Source organism: Lissotriton helveticus, chromosome 9, assembly GCF_964261635.1.
Source record: "Lissotriton helveticus chromosome 9, aLisHel1.1, whole genome shotgun sequence".
In the NCBI taxonomy this organism is placed as follows: Eukaryota; Metazoa; Chordata; class Amphibia; order Caudata; family Salamandridae; genus Lissotriton; species Lissotriton helveticus.
The window spans coordinates 354,356,350-354,374,970 of record NC_136070.1 but is presented as its reverse complement, the minus strand read 5'-3'; the positions used below and the strand labels follow the sequence as shown (position 1 = coordinate 354,374,970).

At 43.4% G+C, this 18,621-nt stretch overlaps 1 protein-coding gene across 1 annotated transcript; it reads right to left on the bottom strand.

Moving 5' to 3' along the window:
- Positions 1–16,459: 16,459 nt before the first annotated feature.
- Positions 16,460–17,835, bottom strand: FAM181A (family with sequence similarity 181 member A). Its single transcript, XM_078662061.1, has one exon. It carries the CDS (start codon positions 17,555–17,557, stop codon positions 16,766–16,768), a length of 792 nt encoding a protein of 263 aa, XP_078518187.1. The 5' UTR covers positions 17,558–17,835; the 3' UTR covers positions 16,460–16,765.
- Positions 17,836–18,621: the final 786 nt, after the last annotated feature.

Sequence of the window (18,621 nt, the reverse complement as noted above, 5' to 3'; positions counted from 1 at the left end):
TTGCTCCGGAGGAGCGCATATCCCTAATGGCCAATTCAATGGTTTTTTCAGATGGAGAATCAACAGGAAACACATCTTCTTTAGTAGACTCCTTACAATCTACCATTGCGATATTCCCAGCATACAGGTTGGAAATATGAGTGACCCATGATAATTCAGCAATGGGAATGGGGAGAGAGCTAACTCTTGCTCCACAGCCCTCGCCAATGAGAGACCAAAATTGTCTTATTTTGCCATAAACAGCGGCCTCCCGAAGTTTTATCCAGAGTGAGTCTTCTTTTTCTTTTCTAAGTTTCTTCCTGATTCTATTTCTCCTTCTTTTTAGCAAACATATTTTCTTATTCGTTTCGATAGATCTACACAAAAATTGTTCCCGCACCAATTTATTTATTTCTTTATTTAGGAGGAAAATTGGTCTGGGAACATAAATCCTTTTCCCAGAAAATCTAGACCTTTTGGCAACAGAGATTACCTCTTTCATAAAATTCTCAAAATGGATTATTTCGGAACCCTGCCAAATATTCAGTTCTGATATTACTTTACCAAGTATGCCCTCCAGGCCTTTCTTGGCTTTAAAATTCCAAAAACATCTACCAGAGTCCCTATGAAAGTTAACTAAGTCACTGCCAAAAGACCATGAATCGGAATCAGGAGGATGAAAAGAAAGGCTTGTAGTAATCAGGTTGTGGTCGCTAAATTGTGTCAACGAGACCACCAAATCCTTCACTAGGAAGAAAGTACAATAATCAGTGATTACATAGTCCAAAATTGACTCACTTTGGGAAGATCAATGGGTATAACTGCAGGGACATCGGAAGGAAGCCTACCATTCACTATTAATCCCTCCGCCGCTGAAAGTTCTTCTAACAATAACTTCCCTCTCTTGTTGGTTTTAATTTTACTAGGGACGAGGGATTGGGGAATGAAGAGGGCTTCTTCTTTAAATTTATTTCTATATAACTCTAGGCTTGAATTGGAAACTTTACAGTTAAAATCGCCCACTAGCAGAACATATGGGGGAAATTCTACATCTTTAATCTGCTTAATATATGAAAACATTTGCTTCAATAGGATAATAAAACATTCATCGGGGGGAATATAGGCATTTATTTTTACCAAGGAATTAGAGTTTCCCCTGCTATTTAAGCTACAGAGGGACACAGCTTGAAATAAGTTGCTGGGATCAACATAATGGGTGAAGTTCCACTTCAATCTATTAGATAAAAGGCACGCAATTCCTCCTTTTGCACGCCCTTTCTTCGATGGAGCAGCCAACGCCTCTAAAACAAAATAATCTCTCCCTACACACAATCTACTAGCGCACCAGGTCTCTTGGATGCAAATCACACTAGCGTTCAGAGAGAATAAGTACTGTAATTTCTCAGGGCTACTGTTTATCCCGGCGGCATTCCAAGAGATAACTTTCAAATTACTGCTAAAGATGTTGGAAAAGTTTAGGGTTATCTGTGGTTTTACTAGATAAAGCACCGGGCAGCCAATTCCACCGCTGATTGTCTTCTATTGGGAGACTATTCTGAATTAAAGGGGGGGGCATTACATGTGTCACCAGACGAGTATTTTTCGATACCCATATTTTTAAATCGTCATAAGAGGTAGTATGCCCATCTTTGCCATTGCCCTGCTGGGGAAGTCTATTAGAAGGGAAACTGTCTCTACGAGAAGAAAAAACAGGTAAACATCAATTCCCCTACACTGGAAATTCTCAGCCTGTTGTAATATAAGATTTACTATAAACTTAGAATAGAACTTTACCCTAGCATAGGGCGAGGCAGCTGTTCCGGATAGGAAAACTAAGTCAATATCATTTGTTTGGATTAACTTTAGACTCTCTATGCTTTTGAAACATTTGAGTAGCCATGCTCTATTTAAAGGCTGATCCGAATCAAATAATGATAGAAAATCCAAAGTCAGTTTATCAACAGAAGCTTCTGATACTTTTGTGGGCAAATGGTGAGGCCATGTAACGTCGACACCTGTAGTATGAAAAACAGGTGCGAGTGGATTAAGAACCACAGGTACGATGGGATCTGACTCTATTAGCTCTACTGCGGGGGGAGGAATCGTCAAACCTGCTACATTTAAGGAGGGGACTCCCGCAGGAAGAATGGTACGTTTAGGAGAATTTATAATATTTACTGCAGAGAGATTCAGTTTATCAGAGGAAAGAATGGCAACTTCCTGACTCAAGGACCCATGCACGTGCTCCTGAGTACTAGGTTCGATTATATCAGGAGCAACAGAGTCTTCAAAAATTATTTATCTCTGCTTTTTTTTCTATATCTGCGGATTGGTTTTCTCTTTTTCACTTTATTTTTTCTGTGATTTCCAGATTTTACTTTTTCAACACCCCCTATGACCTTACTTTCGGGCACAAAAATTGGGAATAGCTCTTTTTCAAGTTCTGGAGCACTAGCAGACATATTTTCTTCTTCAATTACAAGAACAGAATTTCTTACACAGTTAAATGCAGAAGATGTGGATACTAGAGGAGGCTCATTTTTAGAAATAACCACATGTTTATTTTGGACTGGATTAACATTTCCGGCTAAGTGGTCACTACTCAGCTCAGACCCATGCAATCCCGCCTTAGGATCTAAATCACGATCCTTTTCCGGAAGCTTTAATAGTAAGACATTTAATATCTGAGTAACTGACTCCAAAATACAATCAGAGCTACCCACAAATGTACCCAATAACATTAAAATGGATGCCAACAAATGTTCCAATGCAATCATAGATTCCGAAATAGGTTTTTCCATTTTATCAGAGCCTGGAAGACCTAAAGGACCAATGCCAGAGATGTTAAGCAATGGGCTCTTCAATATATTATACTGTGAGGAAATATCTTGCGATTTTATGGAGGGGGTACTACTATAAAGCAAAAGTCCAGATGGGGTAACACCAATATGGGACTTGATCGCTTCTAATGGTTTCAGAGAAACATCAGCTAGGTATCGGCCGCATAACTCCAGGTCAATACTCGACAAATGGGAGTCCCCCCTCACTTCCACCTTTGGCGGTGAATCTCCTCTTGGAACATTAGAATATAACACTTCAAGGGTTGAGGCTACATTTTTCTTTTGTTGGCCGCCTTCAGAACTGGAAACAGGGGATTTGATAACACTAGTTATTGCGGCAGACACTGGACAAGGCTCCTCAAAAATCAAGGAGCCAGAACAAACTTCATTCAACGGAAAAGGAACCTTCTTAACCACCGCAGGAGTTATGCCAGATGGGGAAGCTATATCAGAAGCTTTGTTCCCAGAGTTTAACAAAGCCTTATCCTGGGGTTTTTCCCAAAGATTCAACAGCTGACATTGTCCCTTTAATAGCAGATTAGTGGCAGCCCTGTTTCTGAGGGGGTTGGATCGTGTCTTCATACAGGACCTTCCCCCCAATAATCTCCCTGAGCGTAACTTTTTAGCAGTCATCCTTGTGCTTATAATAGAAAGAGAAACGTAGTCCCGATGAGTATGATTAATAACAAATTACACTAAAAATTTAAATAAATGGAGGTGAGTCTCAAAGAGTTCCTGTATAGAAGGAAAAGGACTAAGCTGACATGTTATACCATGTAGTGCTAAACACAAAATAATTACAAACAAGGTAACTGATAATGTTAATAAGTGGGCCCAGCCCAGCCTACTTCAGCCACTGAGGGCCACAGAGGGCCCGCCCTTTGTCCGGGCTTAGTCCGGCGCGTTCTCGCGGGACAAGGTGACCTGCCGGCGCTTTATGCGCTGCCTGGCGCGCTGTTTGTCGTCGTTGGCGCCTCCCCCTGGAGGCTGCTGGGAGGTGTAGTTGACCGGCGGAGCCAAGCCCGGCCGGTCGATGAGACAGACGAAATGGCGGAGCAAAGCCCGGCCGCTGTGCCAACAGGTAGAATTCTTCGCTATTCTGGCAGAAAAGTAGATGAAAATATCTTTGGGCTACATTTGGGCTCTTTTGTCTCTGGTGGCCATCTTGGGAGACTGCATATCAGAATTTTTTTAATGAAATATAAGAGGATTTGAGAAGTCACTCAAAATGTGCCCTAATTTTTCTTTCTTCAGCACTAATCATAATTTCTATGGCAAAATGAACCCCCTCATTTTGTTCCTTTGCAAATTAAATGTTTTAAGTGTTAACACTTTATTCCAATCAAGATGACTTCAGGTGTGCCATACTTTTGTCATAAGTAAGACTGTTAGCGCTCTAGTTGTTCTTTAGAACACTCTGGGACATTCTGTCATTGGGCTATAGTTGGGCTACATCTGGCTGATATTTGGGCTACATTTGGTTTTTTTAGTCTCTGGTGGCCATCTTTGGGCTACATTGAGCTACATTGGGCTACATTGGGCTACATTGGGCTACATTTGGGCTCTAACATATAAATAGCCCAATGTAGCCCAATATATATTTTTTCAAAGTTAATTTTCGTAAAAACCACTGGAGCACATATCTTGAGACATAGCAAAGGCACATCGGGATACCAGTCCCTACAATTTTGCCAAGTTTGGTGGAAAACCATTCAGCCGTTCGGGCTAAAAGTGAGTCCAACCGCCCTATGGAAATTAACATGGGGAAAACACGTTTTGGGACCCCCCTTCTATCTCGGCCCCCGCTTGACGAATCCCCCCCAAACTTTTAGAGAAGGAGCGAAGCGCCGCGAGGCAAAGTTAAGGAAAATTTCAGGAAGATTCCCCAACCGGCGCCAAAGTTATTCCCAATAGAATGTTACGATTTCCCTATGGAAAACAATCCTAACTACATATACCTCATATACCTACTGGCTATCGCCAGTAGGTAATATATATATATATATATATATATATATATATATATATATATATATATATATATATATATATATACACACATTTCTGCTTTTTCCATTTCCAGACTGTTGAAGTACTATTGTGTGATTGGTGCTGTCTATTGAGTATATATATTAGGCGATTAGACTATTGCCAAGAGTAGTTGTCTTTTTTACATTGCACCATTGATAATCACACTCTATACTCAAACTCTAGACATCATGTGTTATTAAACCAAACAACTTTCCAAATGTGGGTTGCGTTACTGACCAAGGAAGTTCCAAAGCACATCAAGACACGGAGTACATGATAAACGCTGTATAGCAAGGGTGTGCAGGAGTACAGCTTTTCAATTCTATATGGCATAAAGATTGAATGTGAGGCATCCTTTCTCCATACAGGAGTTGTCTCCTCTACCAACATCTGGTTCTGCAAATAATGTAAAGGTATTGCATGCTTGCAAGTGTATTATGGAGAGAACAATATACAAATGTTCTTAAACTGCACCACTTTCTGTCAATTTTAATAACGTCTCTTTGGTTGAGGATGCCCTAATATATTGTATATTTTGTTTTGGAGTCCTCATGGATTGAGACGAATGCAGCTCGTGCAGTGTGTTTTAGAATGCAGTATTTTCCTTTGACTGCCCTTGAAACTAGAACCTAAAATTTCCAATACTGTTAGATCTACTGACCAAACCTATAATAAATGTTAGCATTTTTCATTAATTTTGCTCAAATTCCGTCAGAGAAACCCCATGTAAAGTATAGTAAGCCAAGTGAAAATTCACTGGCTAAAAATACACATTTTGTTCAGAGCACTATCTCTCTATACAAGTCAACCTACTATAACAGCAAAGGGGTTTCCACACATCATTTTGAATGGATTCTGAGTCTGGCCACGCCCTTACTGTTTGAAGTGCTTTTAACTCTCCCCCCGCCGACCCCCCATAGTTTGGGGAGTTTGCAGCCATGTCTAAACGCATGGAGCACGCCTTCAGTTGTATTCGCGCAGATCGCCCCCAGTATTAGTCACACATTACATTTCATTGTGCAATTAATTAAAAAAAATTAACATACTTTGCCTGAATCAGGCATTTATTAATTCATGGTGGCTTCCCAGAACGGCACGTTTTCGACGAAACGTGCAGAGACCCGGACTGTGTGACCCCAAGACAATCATCATCATAAAATTATTGGCAGATATCAAGAGCGGGGGGAGGGGGTTAAGATTCTCAAAGTGATGGTTAGACTGAAATGCACACTCCCTTGTGACACCCTTGAAAGCATTGTTAACATCAACGATAAATGACAAAAAATCATGGGGCATATTAGCAAGAAGCTCGCTAAAATCATCGCCGTTTTAGCACAGGAAACTGCCGCTATAATGGCGATAATGAACTTGCTAATATGCGTTATAGAATTCCAATAGAAGGCCAGGTTAGATGTGCAGGACATCTAACCTGGGCTTCTATTGGAATTCTAGAACGCATATTACCAAGCCCGTTATCGCCGTTTTAGCGGCAGTTTCCTGCAGCTAAAACGGCAATAATTTTAACGAGCTTCTTACTAATATGCCCCCTTGTCTTTTCAGACAGTTAACAACAGCTGGTCTTGTCTTGTTGAAAGGTAAGATTTCAGAGTAAATATTCTGCCTGTCAAACGGCGTTTACGACTCTCAAACATCATGTTTATTCTGAAACCTTGCCTTTCAACGAGACAATTGCCTATTCGGCGCAGGCATAGAGGATGGCCCAGTTCGCATTTATTATTTTATTGTATTTACCTCAACTTTCAGTCTTAACTGGCATTACGCATGCGCCAAATAAGAAAGACGTCAATCAGTGATAGAGCCCACGAAGCACACCTCGGGCTGCCCATGCACACACACACACAATGACCATTTGCGTGCAACCCTGCACCCCTGAAAAATGTGGGTGGGGATTTCACAATGTCCTACAATGCTTAAACAAATTGTGACACTAATGAATCCACAGTATAGAAACTTGAGAGGTCACTTCCTGCAGTAGTGATGCACCTACAGGTAGCATGGCTCAAGGCTCCGGCGTGCACGTCAAATATCATTCCAGTGCAGAGCAGCACATATTCTGCTGGCCCCACAGGAATGGTGAGGCAGAGCAAGGGCCAGAAGCGTGAGAGCAATAGCACTGAAAGCCGGGAGGGCAAAGCATTCAAAGATTGGGCGAAAAACCTTGCCTGTCACAACCTGCCACACCGGATGACTGAAAGGAGAGACTGGTTCCACCGTCTACCCATTGAAGTGGCCTGCATGTGGATAGGCACATGTGTCCGAGCAAAATGCCATCAATCACAGTGAAGACAGCAAATGACTGAAGTGGGCTGGCTCACTGATCCATGCTGAATGCTTTGGTGGGCGGAAACTAAATGTGAATGACAATGCAACTGACCAGTGGATGAAGAGGGCTGACTGAAAGCTCGTGTATGCGTGGATCTAGGTATACTATTTTTTAACGTTTCTTTGAAGAAAAATGTTCTTAGCTATTGCCAGACCAAGAAAAGTTAGATACCTACTCTTATTGCCTTTTAGGTTGCAGACATTTCCAGATAACATGCATAGGCAAAGCCAATTGGCCTCCCTTTTTGGACCTAGGCTACTGCCATTGCCAATGTTTTTGCCAATGCAAACAAATGCTTTTGGCCCAATGCTGCAGCATACGAAAAAAAATTAATACGGGCAATGACTTGTGTGTACATATGTTCCGTGGTATGTATCTTGACCCATGCAAGTGTACAAGTCATGATGCTACAGCAGCCCACCATGGTTACATATGTACAAGTATGCTTCATCACGCATACCTTCATATAGAGCATGAAGCAGCCACTGTTTTGTTTCTTTATTTATTTACTATACTGTGATGACGGGCGCTAATCCTGCAAAGGTAAATAAAAAAACATAAAAGGTGTAGCAAACGGTAGTTTCTTTGGCCTCCAAAAAATGTAATAAATGCAACTGGGGGTGTGGAAGCAATGGACTGTCACTTGAGGGAAAGGTCAGTGCCGGTGAGGGGTGAAGGCAGTAGTGGGGGACCAATGAAGGTACTTTAGGTGGGAGGAATAAAAAAAAAACAGGGAAGGATGGGGTGGGAAAGCAATGGACGAGGGAGGGAGCAACACAGAGCACACAGCGCATGAAAGAAAGAGCAAGAAAGGACATTCACTCACATTTAGTGCTGAAAGTAAAAGAAAAAAAATCCCGGAATGTGAGCACTCGAAGGATAGAAATCATCCAGCAAAAAAGATGGAAACAAGCTAAGGACCTGGGGAGGGACAAGCACCGCATAAGAGAGAAATAAACTTTGAATAAGGAACAAGCCAATACGAGAGGCAAAAGATCCAACCAAAATGTCTTTCTGTCACAGAGTTTTATATAGCGCGACCTTGACCGAAATTGGGTATCAGAGTGCTTTACATAGCACCAGTTGCATTACATGAAAACACATTTATTTTTGTTAGGCACAGGGAGCTTAAGTGATTTGCCCAGAATCACAGGATGCTCAGCGTCATTGCCAAGACTTGAACCCAGTTTCCCAGATTCGAGGTGGACCGCCCTAGCCTTAGGCCACCTCCTCTCCCCATATGCCGGCCAAAACCCCAGTGCAAGTTCTGGTAAGGCTCACATGAGGTCTTTGGACAACACACAGCTAAAAGCTGTCTAGATACCTAAAACATTTATAAATTTGTCAATGCCTGCCCATGTCACACAAATGTAATCTAGAAAGCATGGACTGCTGAAAAACGACCACAGGAAGTTAATGATTTGTTTATGTTTGTGTTCATAGTGGGTCTGTGTTTGTGCCTGCAATCACGTCTAGGAAAACAGACTGATGTTTTTGTAAAGAGCATGTTCACCCAGAAGGGTATCTTGGGGCTGAATACTGATGATTATTGTCACTCAACATAATGGCTCTCATTTTGTTGACCTCAGAAGGATAAAAGGCTGAGCCGACCCTCAAGGATTCAAAACTGTGACCATGAAGTCAAACACGGATCCCTGCAGCGTGCGTCTGCAGTAATAGTCAGTGAACCCACCAGACCACATTCAATTTGGAAAAGGATAAGAGGGAATTCAAGGTTCTATAAAATCGGCTTAGCATTTCATACAGCCTTTTATGCCATAATATGAAGCAGGTTTGATTGGTTTTAGAAACGTAACTCATAGATGGCCACTGTGCTGAATTGGTGTGTATGCACTGAGGCCATCTTTGAATGTTTTTATTTTTGCCTTGAGTAAAGTCATTCCAAGATGGCCACTGAGTGTGTGCACATGTGTGATGGTCATTTTAGTATGACTTTTCTACAGCAAAACAAATCATTCTAAACTGGTTGGAATGGTAAATGCTGTCACGTGTTTTAAAGCAGAACATTAACACGAGGTTTATTGACTGTAAATAAAGTCCAAACTCCACCGATCCTGAGAAATGTAGACCACTAAAAAATTGTTCTAATCGCAAGAGTGTCTCAATAAATAAGGCTATAATATATATACTCACAAAATATAAACTAATGTAAGTTGAACATAAGTTTAATAGTAAAATATAAACTAATGCATTGAGATTAGCAGTGATCCACAAACTGCTATGTCAATTTTGTGTTTTATAACAAAATTGTGGATGCTATGTAGTGGCATGGAGAGAACACAACCAGACTGCAGTGCATTAAAGGACACCACAAAAGGGCACAGAATATCCTAAAAAAACTAATAGAAAATGCAGAAGTCGGCTTGGTCCTTACGGATCTTAGAATGAGGTCCCAGTATCACACTGACTGCCACGTTCCTTTAAAGCACTTTAAATATTTGTACTCATTAACTTTCTGCAACCACTGTTTTGCACCTCTGTGTGCCATATTTGAAAATGTAGACTAGTGCACACTACAAAATAAAATTTAAAAAAAGATATGTAGTATTGGTAACCATTGAGGTCAGGGAGATGGGAAGCAGAGCATAGGCCCAAACCGTATTGTATCCAGTGCTCAGGGTGCACGGCACAAGTATGTTAACAGCTGGCACTACGGACAGAGGGACTGTGTACAGGGTGTGGCCGAGAGCCATTTTAATGAATACTGTGGGGAGGAGTCAAAGTGTTGCATAACAAACACACAAATCATCACTAAAGGCAAGCATTGGTTCTTTCAGAAGACAAAATAGAGTGTTATTTTAAAATAAACTTGCACATTCTCCCAAAAACATCTGTAGAAGGGACGGTATGATTATGATCTAACACCTAAAACCCCCTGAAATGTGTGTGATGTGATCAGTTGCACAATCACGGCTCACATCTCTCAATCCACTGTTACAGGCACAAATACTGATGGCATCCCTCGGGGCACACTGGTGTGTGGTGAAATCCTCCTCTATTGAACAAAAACAGATTTACACTTGTGGTGTTTCACATGAAGTAATCAAGTTTTATTTTCCTCTTATTCATTAGTTCATTTTTGTCTGTATTTTCATTATTGTCAATAAAGTTTTCATTGACGAGCATTATTTAATCCAGCTCCAATGCATTTCTGGCAACTGCCCTTCATCGGGAAGCATCTACATATCCGTTCAAACTACAACGAGTGTATGTTGCACCACTCTAAACAGCAGAACGTATGCCACATCGCATTGACAAACTCTGCAAGTAAGCATAAGCGTTCCTACTACGCACTGCAGCATGCAAAGCGCCGTGATTGTTTTTTGTTATGTTCCATTTCACTTTATTTATTTTCACCCGAGTTTGTCATTAACAGCACTCCGTCTTGACATACTTTAAACCACCGTGTAAGTCTTTATTTGAGCACCGCTAACTGAGATGCACAACCCTGGTCATTTTTACTCACACTCACCCGACACTTGTAAAAGCATGAAACAACGACCTTAATTCACTTTCTCACTCGATAACTACACTTTTCAGCTCGACGTTCACAACGATCATTTTCTAGCTTAATCACTGTTCTACCCAGTATGTCTTAGCCACAGTTGTATCATGACATTTGGCAGCATAGATGCGTTATGATATATTTCCCACTATATGTCGTTTTTTGTAGATGCTCCCCGATGAAGGGCGGTCGCCCGAAATGCATTGGAGCTGGATTAAATAATGCTCGTCAATGAAAACTTTATTGACCATAATGGAAATACAGACAAAAATGAACTAATGAATAAGAGGAAAATACAAAATAAAACTTGATTACTTCATGTGAAACACCACAAGTGTAAATCTTTTTTTGTTCAATAGAGGAGGATTTCACCACACACCAGTGTGCCCCGAGGGATGCCTTCAGTTTCTAATTGATAGCACTTTCTTACATTTAATTCTACTTGTCTTTGGGTGGAAGACGATACCTCAGGAGCACCTATTCAATCCTAATACCTTTATCGTAAATTTAACTAACTTTAAGGCTGTGCACCGATCGTCCAAATCTTTGAGTACAGGCACAAATACATCATCAATGACATCACTGGCGGCATCACATATCACATCACTATTAACATCATCAATAACAAAAGGTCCCCTGCATAGAAGACCCCATACTCCAACTTTCATCAAATGTATGGCCCATAGAGTGTGGATACACATTCCCACAATTAGTTGTGGAAATGTCACTATCAACATTGGCACATACAGGTAAGCCATGTGTATGTCAGTGTGTTCCCCCTAGTGGTGCCAGTGTGCGGGCAGGATCCGCCCCCAGACCCATGCCCTATAGTACAAGAAAGCTAGTTTGTATCAGGAGAGACGCTGCACACTCACTGCTCTGGTATGCCTGGAATCCTGCACTGAAACTGCACTCACAATACCTGATCTCATTGGTCATCTCTGCCCCAGCCCGCAGGCCCTGATCTCAGTGGTCAACTTTCCTCCTGCCCGCAGGCCCTGATCTCACTGGTCAGCACTCCTTCTGCCTGTGGGTCTTAACGGGTACCTTGTTGAAATAGCAGATTTTTGTTGTTATCCAACTCAATGGTACTTTAAATAACCATGGGGCATATTATCAAGGGGGTTTATCTCCGCTTTTTTGGCTTTAAAAGCCAAGAAAGCGGAGATAAAATTATCTCCCTATTACCTAGCTGTCGCTAACACCAGTTAGCGACAGCTAGTAGGATATAGCGACCATCTTGGGCCCCACTTTGCATGTCAGTGATATTTATCACTAATGATATGCAAAGTGGGCGTGCCAAGATGTTAGCGACTGGAAACAGTCGCTAACATCGCTATCTCCTATTACCAACTTTTGGAGATATTTGCGCTAAGCGCGAATATCTCCAAAAACTAACACCTGCCCTGAGCAGTTCTTAGCCATGTTATCCAATGGGAGGTGGATAACATGGTTAAGAGCATTAGCTCGGTAATGCATGAATATCGCTGACTTTTCATCGATATTCATGCATTGCGGCCGTTTTTTATCGCATTTGCGATAAACCTTGATAATAGCAAGGTATATCTGCGATAATTTCTGACGATGCTTAGCGTTAAAAAATTAGTTGCTAAGCATCGTTAGCGATAAATATCGCTTAACGTTGGTAATATGCCCCCAAGTTTCTAACTATTAAACTCTCTGGGATTTGGTTACACCAGAATCCATGAACGTCATATCTTCCTTAAAAAACAGATCTGCGACCTAAATGATTTGAAAGAGGAGAATGAGAACTCAGAAATGGTTTATAATGCTCCTGACTACAAAACCACCCAGTGGCACTACAAACTTGAAAGCAAGGAAGCCAAAAAGGCCACATCATGGACACAATTAAAAAGCTTCCACCTATCCAAGTGAGCTATTTTAAAAGAGTCTTTCAAGGGAAAACCATTGTCGTCTTTGTTACTTCTCCAACATCTACTGATGCTTATGACCCAAGAAATATTTCTTACCAAAGATCGACAAAGTCAAAGCTTGGGTCTCCATTTCACCTAGCCTCCGGCACCTGACTTCAACACATCCACCATCTAAGAAGTTCTGCTTCATTATTCCTGCCCCTCTACAAGGTGGTCAAAAGAGATGAACCACCCTTTCACCCTATATTGACATCTCTTTGCAAACTAAGACCTTAATTTGCCAGTGTGCAATGCAAATTAATTTAGCATAGCGTAATCGAGCCTTTGAGGTGGTAGGTAAATTGACTATCTTTGCATTATCTTGCATCGCGAGTGCCTGCACAAAACTCTGTACGTGATGGCGTAAGCTGCTCATCGGTATCCTCCTGCCTGACTCAAACTAGCTTGAATCAAACCACCAGTGAAGAAACTTATCTTGTCCCCACTGATCACTAGGACTCTTCCAGGACCACCTGCCTTGCCCTTTACTGCAGGATCACTGAAAATGTTGTCACTGCCCAAATGCAAAATGTACAGGATGTCAACAAACTTCTGCAGCTAGAACAATCAGAGTACCAGGGAACACAGATGACCTAGGTCTAAATCACTGATGATGTTGTACAATTAGTTATCTCTACATTGGTGTGCACTCCTAGTCCTCCTCGACCTGTTGGCTGTGTTAGATGCGAACCATGGAACATCCTCATGGAACATCTTCATAAAGTAGTGCTGATTTCCCTTCAAATTCTCAATTGGTCTCGATGTGTTCACCAAACCAGATAAATTCGACGTTTGCCAAGATTTTTTTGCTGCGATTCCTGCACTTCCCTCATCCAGAGCCCCTCAGTGCTCCTTTCTGTGTCTGCTCTGCTCAAAATCAGCAAGCTGATCGGCATGTCTTTTTAGGGACAGGGATTTCAATCAAAATAAAAATATATATATATATATAAATGGGGGGGGCATCTTCGACTACAGTGTGCTGATGAAGCCCACATTACAATGATGAAGCTGTTATTCACAGACAGGTTCCACTTTTTAATGAACAAGCCCCTTCTTCTGGTACTGGTATCCAAGCAACATTCATAGATACCCGTGCAAATGGTAAGGAAAGGGGTGTCCCTTTACTGACCCCATTTATTTGCAAATATCAAGGGACATTGTGAGTCCCAGAACTTTGAGTTCATTGAAACTGTGGGGTTTGCAATCACAGAGTCTTCTATTTTGCATATGGTTGCCTTTGCAAATGCAAATCTAGCTTTCTCATTCGAGCTTTGATTAACCCGCTCTCTTGTCACTCTCAGTGACCCCTGAGGCAGAGCAAAATATTATAGCACTAAAACCCATTGCTTCAAACTCTGTGGTTCTCTGTCCAGGGTCCTGGTACTTACCGCGAACGTCCTTAATAACGTACATGCTTAGGCGAAGGGCAATATTTCTGTTAGGATATTCAGTCACTAAGGTTACAATGTTCTAAATCAGAGATCTCCAAAGTCGGTCCTGGAGGGCTGGATCCTTGCTGGATTTTTAAGATAACTACTTTTATTTAAATTGGGAAATGGCAAAAAGCTGGCATGGATCCGGCCCTCCAGGACCGACTTTGGAAAATCCCTGTTCTAAATTAGACAAGGGGAAAGAGAAGGTGAAACACCAGCATGTTGGAGCGGAAGGTCTATACTGGCCATTATGGGACCTCTAGCCAAAATCAATTGATTTATCAAAAGTCCGATGTTCTAAATACCATAGCACAACATGGCATCACACAACAAAGCATAACTAAGGGAAACACAACAATATACAGCAAAGTAAATGATAAAAAGCAGAGCACGACGTGATACAAAACTAAACATAGCAGCACAAAAAAATAACATCAAAGAAACTAGTCCCAAACCGATCCAAGATGTGTTTCATATAAACTTTTTACAGTACATGACAACAGAAAGGGTAGCTAGTCCTATCCAGCCTGCCCTTTTACCTGCCACCTTTGACAGACACGTTACAAGGTCTGCAGTTGTACCACCCTCCACAAAACCCAGTGAAACGTTTGTTTTTGTGTCCACAGGCTGCAGTAAGCGTAACCAGCTGAGCGACTTAGTTTATAATGGTGATCTTGAGAACTTCTTCACCAAGACGGTGAATTATAGGTTAACGTGAGAGCGTTGTAGCCAGGAGACCTAATCCCAGCGTCCCCACTTCACTCATGGTATGACACTCGGCACATCACGTTTCCTCTAATTGGTTTCTGTACCTAATCTGTTGCAATTGTGAGCGATTCATCCCCAGGGTCAAGTAAATATATAAAGATAGGGGAGGGACGTCAAAAAGTGTAATCGAAGTTGTGAGAACTGTGACGACTGGTATCCTTTTCTATCAGTGGCGTGTCCAGTGAGTCATGTCCCCTAGGGCACAGAAGGCAATGAGTTGCTGGTCGGGGTGTAATACAGCAATAATCAGTGTTTGATGGGTCCCTCAAGCCACCGGGCCCCGGTACAACTGCACCTGCTGCATCAATTGACGCTATGCCCGTTTCCTCCCTGCATAAATAGACAAAAAATAGAGACGGCAAGAACAAAACAATCACATTTATTTCAACTCATGCCACAATGTAAACCATCTAGCAGCCCCCCGTGATAGCCGAATGGCTCCATAAACAGGCACTGCTCATGAGTCATGAGGACGTATGTACCAGCCTATGAATTCTAACTCCTGTGATGTTCTTGGCATTCACATTCTCTGACACATAAATGTCGTTCCTGTATCCGAATGTGCATCCCGAGAAGGGCAGGTGCTCTCGGAGAGACCAAATGTCTTTAAAAAGTGCATTCTTCTTTAATTTTCACCTTGATCCACAGGCAACTGCCCTCCGGTGGGAGGGGGGGGGGGGGTATGGGCGGCCGGGGGTCAGAAACAAAGATTTTAGGCAGAATCTCCCAGCTATATGACACAGACATGCACCAGCCCTCAACTCACTGCCTTTTAATGGTTTCGCTCTCTTAAAAATACTTTCGGCCTGCATACATTTTAAATGTGGTCTTGCCATCCTAGTAAACCATCCCCTTCCAAACTTGGTTCGCCCCACTCTCAACAAATTAATCAGCCTCCCGAAAAAAATCACCTCTACTGATTGCTAGATGGGGAACCCACACAAACCAGTGTCACCCATTTTCTCTTAGGTGGGGTCACACACCAAAACTGGTTCACTTGCATTGGCTTCAAAGGAACCCCCATTACAAACATGGTCTACTTCCGTCGACTTGAATAGGATCACCTTGACTTGAATAACTTTATTGGTATCGCCTCCCCAAACATGCATCACCCACATTGCCGTCAATGGTATTTCCCAACCTTGTGGCTCGAGATGGATCCCCCTCCCAAACATGAGTCTTTAGACTTTAAGCTAAGCATCCTCGCGTACATTGTTCGCTTCTATTTATTTCAGTTGGACCACCCTCCCAAATGGGGTGGCATCACCACTGGCTTCCATGAGTTAACCCACCCTATCAAACATAGCTCACTCGTATTGACAACTATAGGATCATCCTGCCAAAAAACCATTCACTTCTAGAAGCTTCCACAGCGTTCCCCTGCCAAATATGGATCACCCAGGTTAACTTCAATGGGATCACCCACCCAAACATGAGCCATTCCCAAGGACTTCAACGTGACAACCCTCTTATATATGCTGCACTCCCACTTAATTCAATTAGATCACTCTGCCAAACTAGGTTTAACCGCACTGCTATCAATGAAACACACCCTTCCGGGCATGATCTCCACTCACTCACTTAAATGTGCTCCCCCCCCCCCCCCCCCCCCCTAAAAGTGGTTCGGCCGCTCTGGTTTCAAGGGGGTCATTCTCCTAGACATGAACGACTACCATTGGACTTGATGGAATCACCTCTCATACATGATTCGCTTCTACGGCTATCAGTGCGCTCGCCCTCCCACGACACCTCGAATCAGGCTCCCAGACCAAGGTGAACTTGGTTCTCTCCCATTGACGTCACTGGGATCGCCCTTTCGACACTGGACTCGCCCTCCTAGGAAGGTAAACAGATTGAAAGATCTGCTGCATGCGTCCTTTCTCTCCGTGTAGGGAAGACCAACCGAAGAGCTAAATGTACCCAAACATGTTGAAGGCAGGAGGGGGGATGGCAGGTTTGGTGGGAATGGGTTTGAAGACCACGGGTCGGTAGAGTCTGTGCCCTTCTAGAGCCTCTTTGCTCAAGTGCTCCATGTCCAGAGGTGACGGCGCGTGCTTCCTCCACAGGGCGAGAGCGGGGAAGGCGTGGGGTCCGACAAAGAGTCCCTGTCCGTGGTACTGAAACGGGCAGCAGCCGCAGACGCTGCCCATGAAAGGAGCTGCGGGACTCTCCTCTTCTAAGGCCCGGGCCACAGCAGCACCTGTGCACCGCTTCCTCCTCTTGCACGCGGAGGGCAGCGCCATGGGCTCTCGGGGGGATTCAAGTCCTGAGGGGAAGCTGGCCGCCAGGAAGCCCGGCACAGGCCTGGGCTCCTCCCAGAAAGAGGCAGGCAGCTGTCTCTTCCTCATGGGCACCTGGTCCGGCCTCTCAGTGGCGGTCGGCTTTTGGATGCCATCCCGGGGGAGGCCAGGCTCGGCAGTGCCCCCTGCACGGTCTTTGGGTCCCCTGCCTGGGCTCTCCAGGGGAAGCCCTCGGATACGGTCCTCCAGCCCCCTCCTGCCAGGGGGGTCGAAGCTCTTGCTGGGGTGGCACCTTGGTATCCTGGAATACTTCTGTGAAAACCTTTTAAGCTGCTTCTGCAGGTACTTCCGGTGGTCCACTGAGCGCCGGCAGGGGGCAGACTTGTCAAGGGCCGCTTTGATGTCACTCGACGCCAGGTTCACGAAATTCAGCAATGTTTTCACCTCGCTATCTGCTGCCATTTCAGACGCGGCTCTTCCGTGATATTTCCATGTAGCAGAAAATGAATTTTGAAGTCCACAAAGTCTTACAAGGTAAAGATAAAGATTTTTCGGAAACGAAAGTTTCCAAGCCCTCAGAAAGTTTGTAAGGACCCAATGTATGTCACAAAACAACCACCCAGTTTGCCATTGCTTCAAATGGTCTTCATCTCCTGAGCCGTGAGTGGTTCCAGGTTACCCAATACACATAAATCCGAAAAAAAATGTTTTAGTCCAAGTAAAACACAAAGTCCAGTGCCGTACCAGGAACAGATCTGTGAACGAATTATTGACATGTTTTGGGTTAGTGGACCGCACAATACATAAAAAGCAGCATTTAAAAAAAAAAAATACAGCAAGGACTAGGTAAAAAACGCATTAAAACACAAGGATAAGTGTCAAGAAAGCTCTGTGGCAATGACTTCTATACTTGCCTCTTAAAAGTGTGACCTGCTGCAGAAGTGGTTGCTTTTCGAGGCCCTCGAGCACGGGCACAGATAGCATGCGGTCGGCACGTGCTCTCCTGTCAAAGGCAAAGCTTATCTGACGTGGGGCGGAGCTTTTACTGTACTGGCCTTTGAGGAAAATACATTAATACACAGTTCGAGGGGCTAATCTCGTTAGGCAGGTAATACCCGGCGAAGCTCTCTAAAGGCCGAGGAACTGCGACTGTGGAGGAAGCTGGCGCGCACTTGAGGGGCCTGAGTGCATATCAACGACTTGGAGCTAGGGGGGCTCCCCAGACCAATCAGAGGCCACTTTGTCAACACAAAAGCGTCCCAATCAGGCATTAGGCTTCTTGTTCTGCACATTCTTCCCAGTCACAAATTGTCTCCATGGACACCCCACAAAAAAGGCCGCCAATAAATACCATAATTTCTTTGCTATTTCTCCACCATTCTGTAGCATCCCTCCCATGAGACCCCCCCTCCGCACTCCCCTTGGCATCTTTGCCCCCATACGATACAACATGATATGCTGATGAGCAGAGAAAGGGGAGAGCCCCCTTTCTCTCTTAAAATAAGGGAAAGCTGTCTGGGGGCTGG

Bases quoted from the DNA above. Each gene is read 5' to 3' on its own strand.
- FAM181A (XM_078662061.1), bottom strand. From the start codon at position 17,557: ATGGCAGCAGATAGCGAGGTGAAAACATTGCTGAATTTCGTGAACCTG.